Raw genomic sequence first — 18,324 nt, 5'->3', positions numbered from 1 at the left:
AAAAAAAAAAAAAAAAAAAAAAAAAAAAAAAAAAAAAAAAAAAAAAAGAGTACAATCCCTAATCTTAAATTTTATTGTGTTAAATTGTTTTGTATTCTTTAAGCAAATATGACTCAAATTATAGATACAATGTGAGCTGGAAACAATCAAAACATGTATATGGATACTATCCCAAATACGGGGAATGATGCTAATACGCTTGCAGCATAGAGCCATTTTGATTAGACGATTATAATAGCAACTTACTAGTACTTTGGGTGAAATGGTAAGCTAATGATGTAGCCGTTAATTTGAATTTAGCAGACATTTTAAATATAGGTTTCTTTTACAGAGACAAAAGTTGCAATTTAAAGCTCTTTGGTGGTCTAAAAACAGCTTAATTCTGTAGTAGCATGGTAATAAGTACTAATCCAGCTTATACAGTGATTGTAGTATGTCATGTTTGTGAAAGATTGTCCAACTGCTTTCTCAGGGTTTTATGTTAATTTAAAAATATTAAACATAAAACCTTATAACATCTTCATGCTGAGATAAACTGTTCAATTTAACTTGCGCTCAAGCAGCAGCTGTCAGGAATTATCTTGTTCCTAGTGGTTTTTGCTATCACCTTGTGCCCTTTCCTGCCAGAGACACACTGTGGGATGATAAAGCACACCTTGTTAGGATTTATTGCTTAAATAACACCTGAGGCAGGGTGAACATTGGTAGCCTAGGGATTAGCTGCTGATTGACTGATGCCATTCATTGTGTAATTATCAACTTTTAAAAAGTGATGGTAGCGGGAAAAGTAAAAATTGCTTATGCTTGCATTTCTTTTGTGGGCACCTTCATCATTTCTTTGGGGTGTCAAACTAGAGATTTAAGGAATTGCTTGTGGTCCAGTTTAAGCAACATTTTACAAATAATAAAGTCAAGATTAGTACTTCAGTAATGATAGAGATATAAATGAGTACTGTTTCAAGATGTATCATAAAATTACAGTTGATTTTCTTTTAATGATTAAACTGAAGGAAGTGTTTAAGTGGGCAGTCTCAAATGGTTAATGTTATGAAAATCGTCATCATTTCTCTTCTGTAGTGCATTCCCTTATTTGGGAGGTTTTCTTTGGAAGGTTTCGTTCTTTTTATGCATCAGCATGGAGAGTGGGCATATAGAAAAAGTGGAGTGAAGGACTTGCGTTGGCTCAACATTTGCTACTGATAGTCCACTCTGAAGAAAATCTTGACCTACGAATTGATGACTGGATATGTCAAGAAACGTATGATGCGCTTATTTTTTTATGGAATGTAGAATTTTTTTTTCTTCTACTTAAGTACTGTTCAGTTCACATTCCCACCAAGTCCATAGTTTTCTAAAGGTCTAACTCACCAAAAATTTGCAATAGGACAATGGATTGCATATACGGAATTTCATTCAGATCGGTCAATTGCTAAAATACATTTGGCATTTCTCTTTGTAGTTGTATACACATGAATATTTATTAGCAGTAGTAGCATTTTTACTAAGTATTTTAAGAGCTAGTTGCAGACATCATGACACTTCACATGTAAATAATTTGACATGAATATTCTAAGATGACTGCAATAAAAGTATTATATTTAAGAAACTCGAGATTGATAAAAATCTTACTTTCAGCCTATATTCACATTTTCCTTGTTGCTCTGATAATGGCTTTCATTTCTGTTTTTATCCTATTCCAGTATTCCGCTCAATGATCAAACACTGGAATGTGTTTTGGAGACTCTTTATTTTCCTTTAAGTTAGATTTTTTTCTTTTATGACATTGATATTTTTGGTTATCCAGCTCAATTATTCTTTAAGCTATTTGAACATTTCCTCATTGCCAAATTCAGATCAGGCATTTGCAGCAGAAATATTACATTGATGATTTTTATCTATCTCAGTGCATCATATTTGGGAATACATGATTCCACTTTATCCAATTATTGATCATATTGTTTGATTATTTGGTTAAGTTGGTATCTACCCAATTTCTTCATTATAAGAGGTACCTTTTTTTTTCCTTTGTAATTCATGTCAGATAGGGGCTGTATTTAATTCATTTTTCTGCTTTGAGTGTGAAAAACATTGAGCTTGCTCAGGACTTAATGATTAAAAATGTGAATCATTGCTTATAGTGGTGTAGGTAGTGAGGAGGGGCAGGGAGAATAGGAGTAAAGGAAGATGACTCAATAACTAGACCCACAAGATGCCATGCATTCCCCTTTAAGGAAAGTATTGTTTGATTGAAATTAGGGTTTTGTGGTTTTCCTCACTAAGGATCAGAGTTGTAAATAATTAAATATCTTCATATTTCAGAATTTTCAGTGTAAGTTTTAGAAAGGCTTATACTTTGATGGTGGTGATGGGGATATCTTTGAACAAAATAGGGCATTTTGTGACCATGATTTTACTTCTTGCTTTAGTTGTATATAGATGAACAGTTTAAAAACTAAATGCACCTCCTTGGTAATAACTTTATTTTTGTTTAACTTTAAAGAAATAAACCCTAACATTATTGGAGCAATGTGGTTTAAAGAGGGATTGTTAGCTTTTGGTCTTATGTGCTTCTTGTGTGCCATGAAGAAGGCACTTGAATTCCTATTTATGATACATGCACTCATTATGTCATCATTCTTCTTGTGTGAAAGGCTAGTGCTGCAGATCATATAAACACCTGAAGTTAGCCATTTGGCTTGTCAGCAAGGGAGGATTTATAGTAGTTGTAATCATGGTAATAACAAGGATGATATTTTGTATTTATTAAGTACAGAAAAAAGCATTTGCAATGTAAGTGGTCCACAACCAATTCAGAGCAGTGTGTAATAAAAAGCACTTCAGGCTTAGAAGACCAGCAGTCTCTGCTTTGCCACTTCCTATCAGGGTGATCCTAGGGGGGGAAAAAAAAAAAAACCCTTAACCTTCCTGACCATAACTTTTTTGGAATGGGAATTCAAGCTCTACGGGTCAAATATGTTATATTATATTCTAAAGGTGGCATTCTGTTAAAATTGTGCCATCTGAATGTTCTCAGCTGCTCAGGGATGGTTTTCTTTTCCTTGTTTGTGTCCATTTGTGGTAGGCATTGCATTAGGGAAGCATTCCTAGCTTGTCCCAGATGATTAGTACTCCTTTCTGTTTGTTCCTCTGATACTTTGTGTATGTCAGTATTCATCCTGCTAAGCTGTCCCCCCCCCCATCTTTTCTGTTCTTCCTGTTTTGACCATGTCACCTACTAGACATTTAAGTAAATGCTTGTGAAATGAGAGAATGAATACATTCTTGTTTTTATTTAAAAACATGCATAGAGGTATGCTTTCAGTTTCATTTTATCCAAAGACAAAGAATCAACCTTCCTTCACCTCTTATCTGTGCTTTATATAAGGGATTTTTAGATTGTATATCTGGTGCCATTAGCAGTCTAGTAATGGAGAAGGAAAAAAAATAAATATAAGAATTATGGGATACTCTAAAAGGAGGGCAAGAAAAAATGCCAAGAGAAAAAGACCATACTAGATAAGTCTACTGCATAAATCAAAAGGGTTTATGTCAAAACATGAACATGTGCCATTCCTACTTATATATTGAATTTCAGTAGTTGGTTGCATAAAGAAGTAAAGTGTAATGAAACTGGCAAGCAAAGTATTCCCCAGTCAGCCTTATCTTTGTTCCATTTGTCCTTCAGATAGAGCTTTTCTTGCCTTTTTCAATAAAATCCATCCAGGTTTTTTTTTTTTCTTCTTTTTTTTTTGCATGTCTCAGTAACTGAGCTGAGTAGACCAATGAGATTCAGGGCTTTTATAGTTCTTAGCAGCTGCTTTTTAAGAGATCAAACTTAGAATGCTGCTACATGGTATTAGGGCTCAACTATTGATGTGTCCCTAGAGGGGATATGTTTTGCTTGGGATGGGAAGTGGAAAGAGGAGAAAAGGGCAAAAGATGACCTCTTCAAGCATGCTTGGGACAGTAAACCCTAATTTCTTTGTTTCCTAGGATCCTCTTTGCAAGCTCAGTACTTAACCTGACGGAACTGACTGCCCTTCGGCCTGACCTTGGGAAATTGAAAAAGATTCTGTACTTCCATGAGAACCAATTGGTATATCCTGTCAAGAAATGTCAAGAGAGGGATTTTCAATATGGTTACAACCAAATTATTTCATGGTGGGTATAGGTTGCATCATATTTACCCCTTTGCCATATTTTTCTTTATAGATGGTTAGCTTTTAAATATGGAGACCTACTGTATACTTATAAACACCTTTAGGGAGGTGTAAATGTTTGAATATTACTTTAATGGTACCAACTGCTTGTACTTCTCTAGTATATATAAGATCACAGCTACTCCTTTTATAAAATACATAAATGTAATGATCTAATTATATGTTGAACTAATTATCTAACTGTATTTTTCACAACATTTAAAATAGAATCAAAAGATTGACAGAGACCTTCACCACTTGATCCCATGATTTATTGTTTAAAACATACTCTTAGAAAGGTCAGTTTGTGAACTCACATTTACCCACTAATTTCACTATATTCAACAACAATCAAAAAGGAATTTACAGAGAAATAAAAAAATTAAAATGTAATAGATTGAGAAATGTTGCCTTCCCTATATTTTTGGTTGTTTTAAGGCAGAAAACTATGGAAAATGAATCTTTCTCTGTGTGTGTTTTCCCCCCACATTGAGTCTTCTGAAATGACACAGTCTTAAAATACCATGACATTTCAAAGGTGAGGGTCGTTTTCTATTGTTACTTCAACAAAGTATATCTGCTGATGGTTAGTTAATGAAATAAGTTAATAACAACTCCAGAAAATGAGGCTGCTGTTGTATCTTATTCAAGTAACCACATGCATCAAATGGACTTGGTGGCAGGAATTGGATACATTTTGCTCACCCTTTTTTTTTTTTTTTTTAACAATTATTAGCATTTTGGATTGATGATGTGTTTCAGCAGACCTTCAACTCTTGCAAGTCTGTTCCATTGTGTAGTTGACATAGAAAACAACTATATGGTAATAATTCTGTGTTTTGAGCATTTTGTAAATGTTTTCCTGCAATCATTTTTACAGGCTGCTTCAATTGTGAAGTAGCAGTGCTATCAAAATAGAGTGGAACTGCTTCACGTCAAATGTCTCATAAAAAAGCAACTGTTTTAAAATTTCATAATAAAATTAAAATACTTTATTTTATATTGAAACAAAGGAAAATATGTTTGAAAAATGAAAATAAAATCATTTTGTGCTTTATCAATATGGAAAACATTTGTAATATTCCTATGATTTCTTGAATTAGCATCATTCTTTTCTTCAGATAGTGTGTGTTTATTACCCCTGAGAAAACACTGGGAAAAAAAAATTAAGTCTATTTTTCCTTTTATGGGTGGCTTTAAAGTTAATGGAAGTTATACCCATTCATATCAGGAAGCAAATGCACCAAAAATAATATTTCTGTAAAGAGTTTTGTGTCTTTCACTTAGCACAGACTAGATTTTTAAGAATGTAAGTGGTTGGGTTTTAGCTATCTGCCCTTTGAGAACAGATATCTAAAACAAATTTTACCTCACTCCCCTCCCTTCCTTTATAAGAAATTGGTTTTACTCACAGGGAATGAGTCTGTAAAAGCTTGCACCCATTTTTTCAGCATTTCTCTTCTTAAGAGGGTAAACTGATAGACAAGCTTGGTAAGAAAGAAGTGAACTTCATCATCATTTGGCTTCTTAATGGGAAAAAAATGGCTCACAGTTGTCCAGAGGAAAAATAAGAGTGTCAAAGAACAGTCTTGTTCTGATTCTCTTCAAAAAGTATGACTCCTGCTTTCTCAAATGTTTCTTTAGTTTTCTTGCTGACTTCTGCTTTTGTTGGCACTGTCAGATTTCTTCCTTGACTGTGTGGCAGTTAAGGATTTTAAAGATGACTGACATAAGCACTCACCTTAAACAGAGGTTTCACTAACCCTCTGACTTATGAACACATGTCGTAACTGTATATTATGACCTGTGGGTCGCTATTACAATATGTGACATATGGTGAAAACAGGCTAGCTGTAAAACATCCTTCAACTTTTGGGATATTATTATATTGGTTTCCTTATTGCTTAGTGTCATGTCAGCACTTCTATGCTTTCCTTTGTTTTATCCATGTTGCAGACATTACTGTTCCCCCAGATTTGCACCGGGTAAGAACTTTAAAACAAACAAAAACCAAAAAACTTGTATGCAAAAGGAATTTTGGAGGAAAGTTGTAGCAAATTATATTCCATGCATGTATGATTTTTGTAAAGATAAGATTTTGCTCATTGATTTTTTTCATTCTACTGTGTATTAATAATAGTAAATCTGGCTGTCCCAGGAAGTATGGTATAAATGAAATTGAGGATTTGGTAAGGCATTCCTGTCCTATCTATAAGCACTACTTATTTTATTGTGTTTTACAGTCCTATGGACTTTAATGCTTTCAGTGTTATTGATCTGTCATTTTCAGGGTGAAATAAAATTGCTGTATCTGTTTATCTGTATCCTTTTTTGGAAGTGTTTGTACACATTTCATTGAGATCCAGTGACACTGAATCATTGGTTAAATGATAAGAAGTCATTTTCAAAAATCCAAACAGTGATTTATTAAATCAATTTGATTCATAAAAAGATCATACTATACATTCAGGTTCTATCCAGCTCATCCATGATTCTCAATTGTGTTCACTTGTGTCCAAGAAAATATTACAAGCAATCTGAAAACTGCTGACATGTTTATATCACATAAAGTTTGCTTTCATGTTTTCCTCTTCAGTTTTTTTAGCTTTTCCTTTTTAATATTTTTTATTAGTACATTATAGTTATACATAATAATGGGGTTTATTCTTTTAAAAAAATCGTACATGCATGGAATATAATTTGCTACATTTCAGTCCCAAGTACTTCCTCTTTCCTTCTCCTCCTACCTCCCCCTCACATTTTCTTATAAAAATATTTTAATGTTATTTTTGTAAAATATTGAGGAGCACAGTGTTATTTGTCAAAAGCAATAATCAGTAGTATATTTGTTTTGTTTAATTCTAAATGTTGTGGTATTGTGTTCATTGTATATATAATGAGTAGGACAAATGATATGGATTTCTAGATCCATTTCTCCTAATTTGTCTACTTCTCTGATGACCCCAAATATAATATAGAGAAATAAGTTGATTTGTAGAGATACTATTGCTCTTCCCATGTAATTTCAGAACTTTAAAAAACATAACAGTTTTTCTTTTTTTTTTTTTTTTTGCTATTGAGGATTGAACTCAGGGGCACTCAAACCACTGAGTCCATCCCCAGCCCTGTTTTGTACTTTCTTTAGAGATAGGGTCTTACTGAGTTGCTTAGTGCCTCGCTTTGGCTGGAGGCTGGCTTTGAACTCATGGTACTCCTGCTACAGCCTCCAGAGCCACTGGGATTACAGGCATGTGCCAGAAAAACATAACACAGCTTATTGAAGCAAAATCTAAAGCAGAGAATACACTTACAGACTTTGACCAAAATGTTTTGAAAATACCACGGCCTAGCTTGAATGAAGGTGGCAAGAAGTCCAGCAAACATTCCCTCCTTAATATTACAGTATAAAACAAAGTATATCACTGACAGAGAAACTCAGTCTTGGCAGATGGGCTACAATTAAAATTTTTTTTTCTAAATTAAATATTGTTGGTAATGTGGAAAGTTCCTGGCATTATGGGGAAGCATGTTTTGGTTTGAAGTCCCATGTGATCCCACTGAATCATTAAATTTGCCTGTTGTCTTTCCTCCCTGTTGCCACCAATCCAACTTCCCATGATACAACACTAATGAAACTCACTTATCTATTAATAGAGACATTTTGAGAGATACTGATGGGAAGTGAAGTGCTCTTTGGAATCCTGAAGTACAATGTAAACTATAATTAATACACAGAGGTTTTAGGCTTATAAAAATTTCTCTGAATGAATCTGAGTTTATCATTTGCATTTATTTATTTTTTCCTTTAAAGCTTGGTGGCTGATGTGGTGGTATTCAACTCAGTTTTTAATATGGAGTCATTTCTCACTTCCATTGGAAAATTTATGAAGCTGATTCCTGATCACAGACCCAAGGATCTGGAAAGCATCATCAGACCCAAGTGCCAAGTTATTTACTTTCCCATCAGATTTCCTGATGTGAGCAGGTCAGTGTGTTTGACTCTGTTCTCAATATTGTATCATAAATTACTTCTCAAATGTATAGAAATCAGTGGTTTTTTCCTGCCAATTTAAACATATTGGCATAAGCATGGTTAATAGAGAGATGAGTTCTTTCTCACCGTACTGTACTTTATTAAGATTTTCAATACGTGTATGTCCATTGGATCACTGGCTGGTTAGTTCAGACGTTGAATTCTTCCTTTTTTTACTGTTATTTATTTCCCAAAGTAGGTTGCTTTGGCTTTTAAAACTTACTGTCAATTTTCTTTGTTTGTTATTTATTAAAAAAGTCATTGTCAAGCATATTTGTCAACTTTTACATCCAGCCTTAGAGCCACTGGTTTAAATGCATAATAATAACTCTTTAAAAAAGTAATGTTAAAACCTCATTTTCTGGATGACGTTTCAGTTTCACTGCTATTTTCCTCTAATCTTTTTCTTTCTTCATTTTTATTATTTATATTATCTTTATAATGAGTTAAGCCTTCCATATTGGGTTGCCAATATACTTAATTGCCATTTCTCTTTCTCATTTGCTAAGGACATTTTTTATTACCCTTGTTACTGGGCCCACCCTGAATTAGCAATGGATGATGTGGCTCTAAGGGAACATTCTGGAATCCCTTTTCACTTTCGATTAAAACTTAGCAAAACTATTTTTACTACTATCAGGAATATTTGTCCTATGTGAATACAAAGTTTTTTTTTTTCTTCAGTGGGACTCACACTAGCTGGGTATGCTGCTGTTTTGTAACTGCATTCTTAGAAGAAGTTTGGGGACAGCTGTTTCTACCCCATCTTTGCAATGAAGGCCAGAGATGATTTAATGTCCTTAGGTGCTGTGCAGAAGGTCAGCATTAGTCTCTGTGTTCTAGATTTACTGAGTTCACCCAGATTTTGCTGTAGGGTCAGTAGTCCTCATCTGCACCCCTAATGATGATTTATGTGAGTGTCTTACTAGTTAGTATTTCATCTACAAAAAAATCTCCCCATACCAAATCAAGTTAATGAGTCATAAAATTCAAGTTAGACCACCTTGCCCAATCCTTACTTTGTGCATAGTAGAAAACAGAAGTCCAGAGAAGTAGAGACTGTCTTGCAATCACCCTGTCATTGTCACAGACTGGATTAAGTTTAGCTTCCATAACTTTTGATTCTAATTTCTGTTAAAGCTTCCTGTCATTATAGGTCATTTATTAATAACATTTCATGATTTATTTGCCTTTTTGAAAACTATAAAGCTAAATGCAACCATAATGACAATCAGTTTTCAGGTGTGTGTGTGTGTGTGTGTAGGCATGTGAATTTTCATATGTGTGTATGTGTATAGTCATATCTTCATATGTGTGAGGGATTTGTTCCAAGAGCTAAATGCCAGGGATATCAAAATCTGCAGATACTCAAGTTCTTATGTAAAGTGGCATAGTATTTATATTAACATATATACATCTCCCCATATACTTTAAACCATCTCTAAATTCCTTGTGATACTTAATACAATATAAGGGCTGGGCAGATAATGATTATATGACATTAGTCAAACAATTACAGCTAGAAAAATGTCTGTGTATGCTCAGTACAGACATATTGCTTTCTTCCCAAATAATTTGGATCTGCAGTTGGTTGAATCCCTGAATGGGGAACCCATGGATACAGAGGGCTAACTGTATAAGTGTGTGTATATATTTCTGTAGACATAGTTTCTTAGGTGTGATGGGAAAATTTCAATTTTTGAAAACTCTTATTGTTATACTTTACACTTATTATTCACTGGAACACAATTTTGAACCTGAATTTTTAAAATATTGGGTTTGTTTTTAGAAATAAGTTTTTAATTTGTTCAGAGATAGCATTGTACATCTGTAAGTGAGTAGGTAGTTATAGCTCATCTTGTTACTGCTATAGGTTTCCTAGTAAATAATGTGTTTTAAAATTCATTTACATCTGATATGTTTCTATAACATAATATGTTTAATACACCTATGGCAATTGAATAGTTTATTAATTTGAACCATATTACCATAAAGGAATCTAGCTAAATAGAAGAAGGTTAAGAAATATTGTGGCCAAGATAACATTCATAAGCAAGGTCTTAGCCCAGAGTGTTATTTGAATTATTTTCAAATGGTAATTTGCTTTATACAACCCAAACTCATATAGTGTAAGTAAGTGATTATTTGCATGAATGACAATCATTCTAATGCCTGCAGTTTTAAAAGCTTATTATTTTGTTGAGATGTTGAAAAATATTTAGCAATTCCAAAGGCAAAATAACCAAGGTGATTAAAAAAAAAAGACTTCTGAATGCTTCTCTCTCTCTCTCTCTCTCTCTGTATGGTCACGGTAAAATGGATTTAAATAAAAATAAAGCAGGGGGCTTAGTGGTAGAGCTCTCACCTAGCACAAGTGGGGTTCTGGGTTTGATTCTCAGCACCACATAAAAATAACATAAAGGTATTGTGTCCAACTACAGTTAAAATATTAAAAAATAAAGCATAAGATGGAGTTAGATTATTAATATAACATCCTATATGTAATATAATAGATATTAATCAAAGAAGAGGAAAGAGCTACTTTCCCAGCAAAAATAGTGAGGATTGAATCAGTTGATGTGTGTTGAAACTCAGAGCATGTCAGTCACTGAGGCACTCAGTATTATTGGGCTTGTGATACCTTCTGTTATCTATTGCTCTATTAACCCATCTCCTGCCTTACTTCTAAAGTCTAGAAAAATGATAACAAGAGAGATTATTCTCTCAACAGCATTCCATTATCCATATTAAACATTTGGGGATTGGAAAGCTGTTAAATACTGTTGTCACATGTACATCTATTTCAGTCTTAACTCCCACTTTCTAACTCTGTGATTTTTGCCAGACTCAGAGTAACCCAGAACCTAGGTTCTTTAATAGTCATAATTACGTTTACCTTGTCACTTCATAGGGATGCTTTAGAGAATAAATGAAATGATGTTTGCCAAATGTCTAGGATAGTGCCTGGTATGAAACAGACCCCCAGTAAAAGATTATTTTGTTTTATTAACTTCCTTACCCCCACTAATGTGTAATTTGGCACATCTGTTGTCTTCTGCATTTAGTGAGTTATTCCCATTCAACCTCCAGACTTCTGTAATGCACACAAGAAAATAGAGTACTACTCTGCCAAAAGGTCAGTCTAATACAAATAGAAAGGTTGGTTTATTTGTTTTCTTGTCACCTCAACTGAAATATTCTTTGACCTTACAAGAATGTACCATCCATCGATTAAATGAACTTTTTACTTTCATTTTGTTCTTATTTCTTCCTTATTTATCCAGCTTAACTTCCAAATTCCTTTATCATATTTATTGTCTTGCATATGATCTCAAATCTTTTACATCCTTGCTTCACTTCTCTCCCCAGGTCTGATTAAATCCATTTCTTCACTTACTTTCTACCTGCACTCATCGAACTAAAGATGACTGGAAACACACAAACATAAAAACATCTATCTGTACTTTTTAATGTGCTCTGAATCTGTACTCCTAATTCCACACAGATCCTTTGGGCTACCTGCACTCATACCACACTTCCACATGTTTAGGTGGTAAATGATTCCTTCTCTCTTTTTTTTTCCTTTCCTTTCCTTTCTCTCTCCTTTTCTTTTAGAAATCTCCAAGTCTTCTCTGTTCATTCTCAGTTGATGTTTGAGACAATAGAAGCAGTCAGAAAGAAACTTCTGTATAGTGACACAGGTCTGCCCAGTTGTGTACTTCTGGGTGCAGATTCTCCCTCTTCACACCTGTTGCTATGGATGAATTGCCCTTGATTCAAGCTAAGGACGCATCTCCACTTCTTTGAGAGAACCCATCTTTCGAGCGTACTCATGGCCTATTGTTTCATGAATTTTTCGTTCTATGTTCTTCATTAATAATTTTCTCTTTTTTGAATCATTACTGTTTTCTTTTTCCTGGTTTGTTCCTATTAGTATACAAAAAACTCTACTATTTCTCATATCTTAAAAAAAAAATCTCTCTTTAAGGAAAAAAAGAAAAAAAAAAAGAAGCATCTCTTGTGATTCCATTTCTCCCTTTTGCTAATGCTTCATTTCTCTACTTCTTTTGGTAGCAAAACTCACCAAAATTGTTGTTTATACTTATTGCTTCCAATTTCATTTACACTCTATTCTGTCAGAGCTGTTAACACTGACTTTTTGTCAGGGTCATCAATGAGCTCCATACCTGTAAATCCTTTGGTCAATCCTTAGTTCCCATCCTTCTTAATTTTCCAGCAGCATCTGACACACTATGGCACATTCTTTAGGTGGCTTCACATGGGCAGCTCCTTCTCAGGCTCCTTGGCTAATTACTCCTCATCATCCTTACTTTTTAACATGGGCTGCCTTTGGCACTCACTCTGTCTGCTTAAGGAGTTGTTGGAGGAAAAGCCCAAGATTGAAATGAGAAGAAAAGATTCATAAAGTCAACAATGAGATGATTATTCTGTGCAACAAAAGGAAGACAGTGTAAAGAGATGATTAGAAGTAAATTCAGAGCATTGAGATTAAGTGAGGTGATGTTTGAAAGTGTCCTTGAATTCAACAATTTAAGAGTCAGTGGTACCCTCCACCTCCTGAGTTCTTTTAACTCACAAAAACATTACATGTATATTTCTCCTTTTTTTAACCTGGTAGCCAGAGAAATATAGGTCTAGTTGTGATATCTATTTATCTCTGTGTGTCTGTCTGTCTCTCACACAAAAACATATACACACATGGACATACATACAAATTGTTCCTCATTTTATGGATGAAGGGACCAGTGTGGCCCAGAGAAGCTATATGTCTCCTTACAATCACACAGCTAAATACAGGCAAAGCAGGAACTAGAACTCATATCTCAAAATCTCCATCCATTGCTCAGCCCACCACTGATTGTTAATGCAATTTTCAGAGGTCTTGATTATCTGATGTTTTAGCTGACAGCAGATTAGCAGCACCAAATTGGGGGTGTGATAAAGGCAGGCACACTGACAGCAGTAAAAAGTGACAGCTGAGTGACAGCTTGACAACAAGGGAGGAGAGAGATAAACTATTTAAAAAAATATATGGGAAGTGAAAAAACATAGCAGCCTGTAGCCATTCTATGTCAGGGTAACCAACTCTGCACATCAAATAACCCCTGCAGACATTTCTCCATGATTGTACAGCTTGTACATCAAAAGGATGACTATGATTTATTAAGAGAGATTAAATAGTAACCAGTAAGTTTCATTTTAAGAATGTAAGGAAATGTGTAATCCACTTTGGGCAGCAATTATGAATGACAGCAAGTGGAAGTAAATATTATCCCTTACCCCTAAGATCTGCATGAGGTATTTTCATCCAAACAATCAACATCTTAAGGTCTTTTTGTGCAGTTGTAATATCCTTAAGCTTTAGGTGACCAGAGGATATTTCAATATGCTCTTTTAAGATCTCCTCGATTAGAGTTTTACCACTAACTGTATCTCCCTTTTCTGTTGGGTTGCGGAAAGAAACTCCTTTTGTAGTAAAGGCTTCTGGGATTGCCAGGTGATTGATGGTCAACAAAGAGTGTTTTTTTTCAGTATTATTATTAGAAGATAAATATCTTATCAAACTCATTCAGATGATATAGTTTACTGGAATATATTACAAAAGACTATTCCTATATTAAAGGATATACATTTGTTTGAAAATTTAGACAGTTTTACTGTGTGTTTCAAGGCCAATTTCAAATGGAAATTCTTGTTCATAAGTGTGTGATATAGAGATAAAAGGAAGAAATCCTGCAGCCTGCTGAGGTGGATGTTACTGAAAGTCAGTATTTCTTTACTCCATATCATGACTGCTAGGAAAACACTAGCAGTCATAAGAAAATTTCAAATGTGTGGAGTTTTGTGCGAGTCTCAGTTGTACAAAATTGGAATACCTGAAGAATTTTCAGGTTGCTTTCTGACAATCATCTTTAGAAGATAGAGCTAATCATAAAACCTATCCTTATTGAATATTACTTTAAGCCCTATGTTGTGCTTGGCATTTGATACACATTTTAACATTTTACTTTTTCTACAACTCTAAAAGTTATTTCCAATTAATAGTTGAAGAAACTGAGATATAGAGAATCTAAGTAACTTTTGACCATACTCACATGTATGCAATATAGTAAAGGTAGAACTAGAAATCAAAAAATGTTTAAGCTATTTTAAAATTGAAAATCATAAATATCTCGCTGTACTGCTCCTTGTATAAAGAGAGTCCTGGTCCCTAGTATTTGACTTTTGACTAGTGAAGAAGAAATAGACAAAAGAATTGACAGAAAGTTTGGATGAAAGTGAGCATGTTGTGGTAATGTTATGAAGGAAAGGACTCAGGTTTTAGAAAGCAGACTTTTAAAATGTTGAGAAGATGCTTCAAGAGGTATAAGAAATTTTGAGAAAGAATTCTGATAGTATAATTGAAAATGGGCCTAAAGAAGGAAAATAGAAGGAAAACTTTAAATAATCGGCTATGGGCTGAGATTGCAATTTCATGTGTGTAAGAAAACCATTTGGTTTTTGGTTTCTAGTTACCTCTCATTTATCCAAACTCTCTTGCCTTAGGTTTTATCATGAAATCTTAGAGCATTACAAGGCAGAGCCTGACCTTTCCCATTAGATGTTAAGGGTGGAGTAGTTTGCATCCACACAGCATCAGCCTTTTTCCATCTGTACCTCCTACAGGGTTTGTTAGTAAGGGAGCATCCATGATTTTTGTGAAACTAGATTATCTTCACTCCCAACAAATTGGATTATATAAGAATGTATTGTAGAAGTGCAGCAAATTAAAAAGTAGATCACTTATCCTTGAAATAGATCAGTGTTTTCCCAATGAATTCCATCAGGGACCATGCAAAGGGTGTGTCCAAATGGATACCATGTTCTTCAAATAATATTCAATTGGATTAAAGAGACATATATATGTTCATGCTGTCAAGATTGGTATTCATATATATTTATCAGTCACCTACCTTCCTTATTCCATTATATTATGGATAAAAAGTTCACATTTCTTCATATGGTTATACATAATTATTGTAAAAAAGTCAACTATGTGTTTTCTGTGGAGACCTTTAAAAATCAGTCACATACTTATTTTTTTAATGAGGGGATGAATGGAAACCATATCCTTAGGAGTTTAAGTTTGGACTGGAAGCAAATTGAAGCAAATGTACTTACTATAGATCAAGTAATATATACTTTATCTGAGTTTTAGGTCCAATTTAGTCACCACAGTATCAACTTTCCTGTGATCATTAGGATAGAATTGTATCTATTTCAGTTATTATTTCCTTGTTGAATCCTATTTTCCACCATATGGGACTGTCAGGATTACACAGAAAAAAAAAAAAAAAAAAAAAAAGAGTAGTTTTACTTCGGAGATTCCTTGATTCATAGTAGATTTTACATCCCTGGTATGGAAATTCTATAAAGAACATCTCCACTTTCCTACTTTCTACATTTTTTAACAGCCAAAGAGAGAGGGAAAAAATGTTGGTCACTGGGGTAATCTCATTTATTGAGTCCTTAGGAATTTCTCTGAGTGATTCTCTCTTCCATTTCCATGTAGCTTAAACAGTGAAGACAAAACAGAGGTTTGTGGACTTTTCCTAACTAATTTAGAAACAAAAATGGGGAATTTTAAAAACAGTGTGAAAACTTTAAATGAAAACTCTCAGGCTCTGCAAACAAAGGCGAGGAGCCTAAGGGCTTTTTGAAGAATTCTTATTAAAGAAAACACTATTTTACATTGCAAAGCAGATGTGTCAGAACACAACAGCAGATCTGTAATTTGAGAATTTGTGGATTGATAGGACAGAAGGCAGCCCCCATGCCTCCCCACCAAAAACTTTTTTTTTTTCTGCCATCAAGTGTTCTGCATTTTGGGGAGGGGGGTTGCCAGAAAATACCTTAATCTTCTTACCACATGTGGTCATATTTCTCAGATATTTTGAGAAAGTATTCATGTTAGACATTTACTAATACATATTTGTAAAACTATAAATTGTAAAACTACTTTATGAAATAATGTAGTAGGTACTGAGTTGAATATCAATGTAGTAGAAGAAAAGTTTTGTTTTTATAAATTTAAACATATGCATATTTGTGAACAATTATTTTGGCTCTTCAAAATGAATGGAAAAATGTGTTTCCTTTGTATGTCATTTAATTTTTTTTAATAGAATCACGTTATAGAAAAAAAATCCTTTTGTTAAATCATTCCAATGTTGAATACCATTCACCATCATGGAATCTCCTTTATAACCAATAAAAATATTTCATGCTGCATTGGATCCCAACTATCTTCCTTTTACTATTCTTGTTGAAAGAAGAGATAGTTTGCTTTTCAGTACACGTGTACACACACATACCCATGAAGTTACACAGAACAAACTCTTGTTTGCTCCAAATGTATTTTTAATGATATTATCATCCATGTGAATGGCTAATTCCAACACTTAGGTTTCTGCTTTCTTTGACTTAGGAATGACCCCACTCAGAAATGCTTTCTGAGTTCAACAGCAACAACAAAAACTGTACATTGCATTATAGGATAATTTTTCCTGTTTTCAAGTAGAGAGAAAAGATTTTACATCAGAATCTTGATGTCCATTTTTTTCCTTAGGTTCTTGCAGACCTGTCCTAAGAAATCTGGGAGGTAAGGTGCAAAGGCCCTTATAGAAGACAGTGCAATGAAATAACTGCAAATCAGAGAATATACCAAGCTAGGGGCCTCAGTTCAAAAGAAGTAAGGAAGAAGGGCTTCTACCAAATGATGAGAACAAATATCATTGGATAAATTCAAGATACAGTTGAGGAGAATTCAGTGAAAGGCCCACTTAGGCTCATTTCCCTTCATCAGGCTCAGAGCACAATGACTGGTCATCATTGTGGAGACATCAAGGCAAGAACAGTTTATGCCTTGTATACTCTGTTCCTTAAATGAGGGTTATGGACAGTGCCTATTAGATCACAATTATGTTATTATGATATTTGAAAGATTAAGCTTTTAATAAAAATGCTCTTATATTCCAAATACTCTATTTTTAGAAATGCTGAATGAAAGGTTAGTCAGCAGTGTGATGTAGCAGGATTTCAGTTTGGCTTCTGCCACTTAGTATTGCTGTTCAGCCTAGAGTAAATCACTTAACCTGCCAAGCTTCATTTTCCCAATTGGGAAACAAAAATTAGAATAGTACCCATCTCTTAGGTTTTAGTATGAGGATTGAGGTGATTATTCTATAATGTTCTCACTGATCACAGTGCCTACAACTTGACAAATTTTCGTTAAGTATTAATGACTTTATTAATCCTCTGATCATCAGCATTTTGGTTATCTATTGACAGGGATTTTTGCAAGCTTACCCAGTTATCATGGCTCTAATCTCAAAAGTGAGGGCAACAAAATTCTGAAAAATCTAGTAATTTTATAAAACAGTCAAAGATATAAAGTTTACCCCTAATTCAAATAAATAAATAAAGGAAGAGGCTGTCTCATATCCTATCGATCCACATGACAGCAGCCAAACAGTTTCATCTGGAGGCATAGGTACTATGTCATAAGGCAGGGAATGTCTCATGTACACTGGCTACATCTACCCGTCAACTATAATAGGTACACATTCCATACTAGTGGTTAAGGATGGGTGAACCAATCAGTACAGAAGTAATTTTAGTTGTTCAGCATTCTATTTGAGAGTGATATGGGATGTTCTAGAAAGTTTTTCATTAAATATTAAAAAATTTGGAATGTGCCATTGAACAGTAAGCTACCAGAATAATCTCTTACCTAAAATGGCTTGTTCCCTAAGAAATTACAGATAAAAGACTTTTTCATATAGAAAATCCTTTAAAAATCTACTTTAAAGTAATTAGGTTCAACAAAACTTACTCAACAGTAATTAATTCTTTGAGGTTTTATTTTTTTTTATTGTTTTTTTTTAAATTTTTTATTGTGGGTTGTTCAAAACATTACAAATTTCTTGACATATCATATTCCACACTTTGATTCAAGTGGGTTATGAACTCCCACCTTCACCCCATACACAGATTGCAGAATCACATCAGTTACACATCCATTGATTTACA

General features: G+C 34.0%; 1 protein-coding gene across 8 annotated transcripts in view; it reads left to right on the top strand.

Moving 5' to 3' along the window:
• The window catches only part of Gtdc1 (glycosyltransferase like domain containing 1), a 369,992-nt gene that overhangs the window by 170,183 nt on the left and 181,485 nt on the right, over nucleotides 1-18,324 (top strand). For all 8 annotated transcript variants that reach the window (XR_007350910.1, XM_048812231.1, XM_048812234.1 and 5 more), the window contains 2 exons: nucleotides 3,994-4,161; nucleotides 8,011-8,184. Coding sequence is in view for 7 of the 8 variants with exons in the window: in XM_048812231.1 (XP_048668188.1) it covers nucleotides 3,994-4,161; nucleotides 8,011-8,184 (342 nt within the window). In the remaining variant the exon portion in view is untranslated. The remainder of the gene's footprint in view (nucleotides 1-3,993; nucleotides 4,162-8,010; nucleotides 8,185-18,324) is intronic.

Source organism: Marmota marmota, unplaced genomic scaffold, assembly GCF_001458135.2.
Source record: "Marmota marmota marmota unplaced genomic scaffold, marMar, whole genome shotgun sequence".
NCBI lineage: Eukaryota > Metazoa > Chordata > Mammalia > Rodentia > Sciuridae > Marmota > Marmota marmota.
Note: the sequence above shows the minus strand (reverse complement) of the source record. Positions and strands in the feature narration are given on the sequence as shown.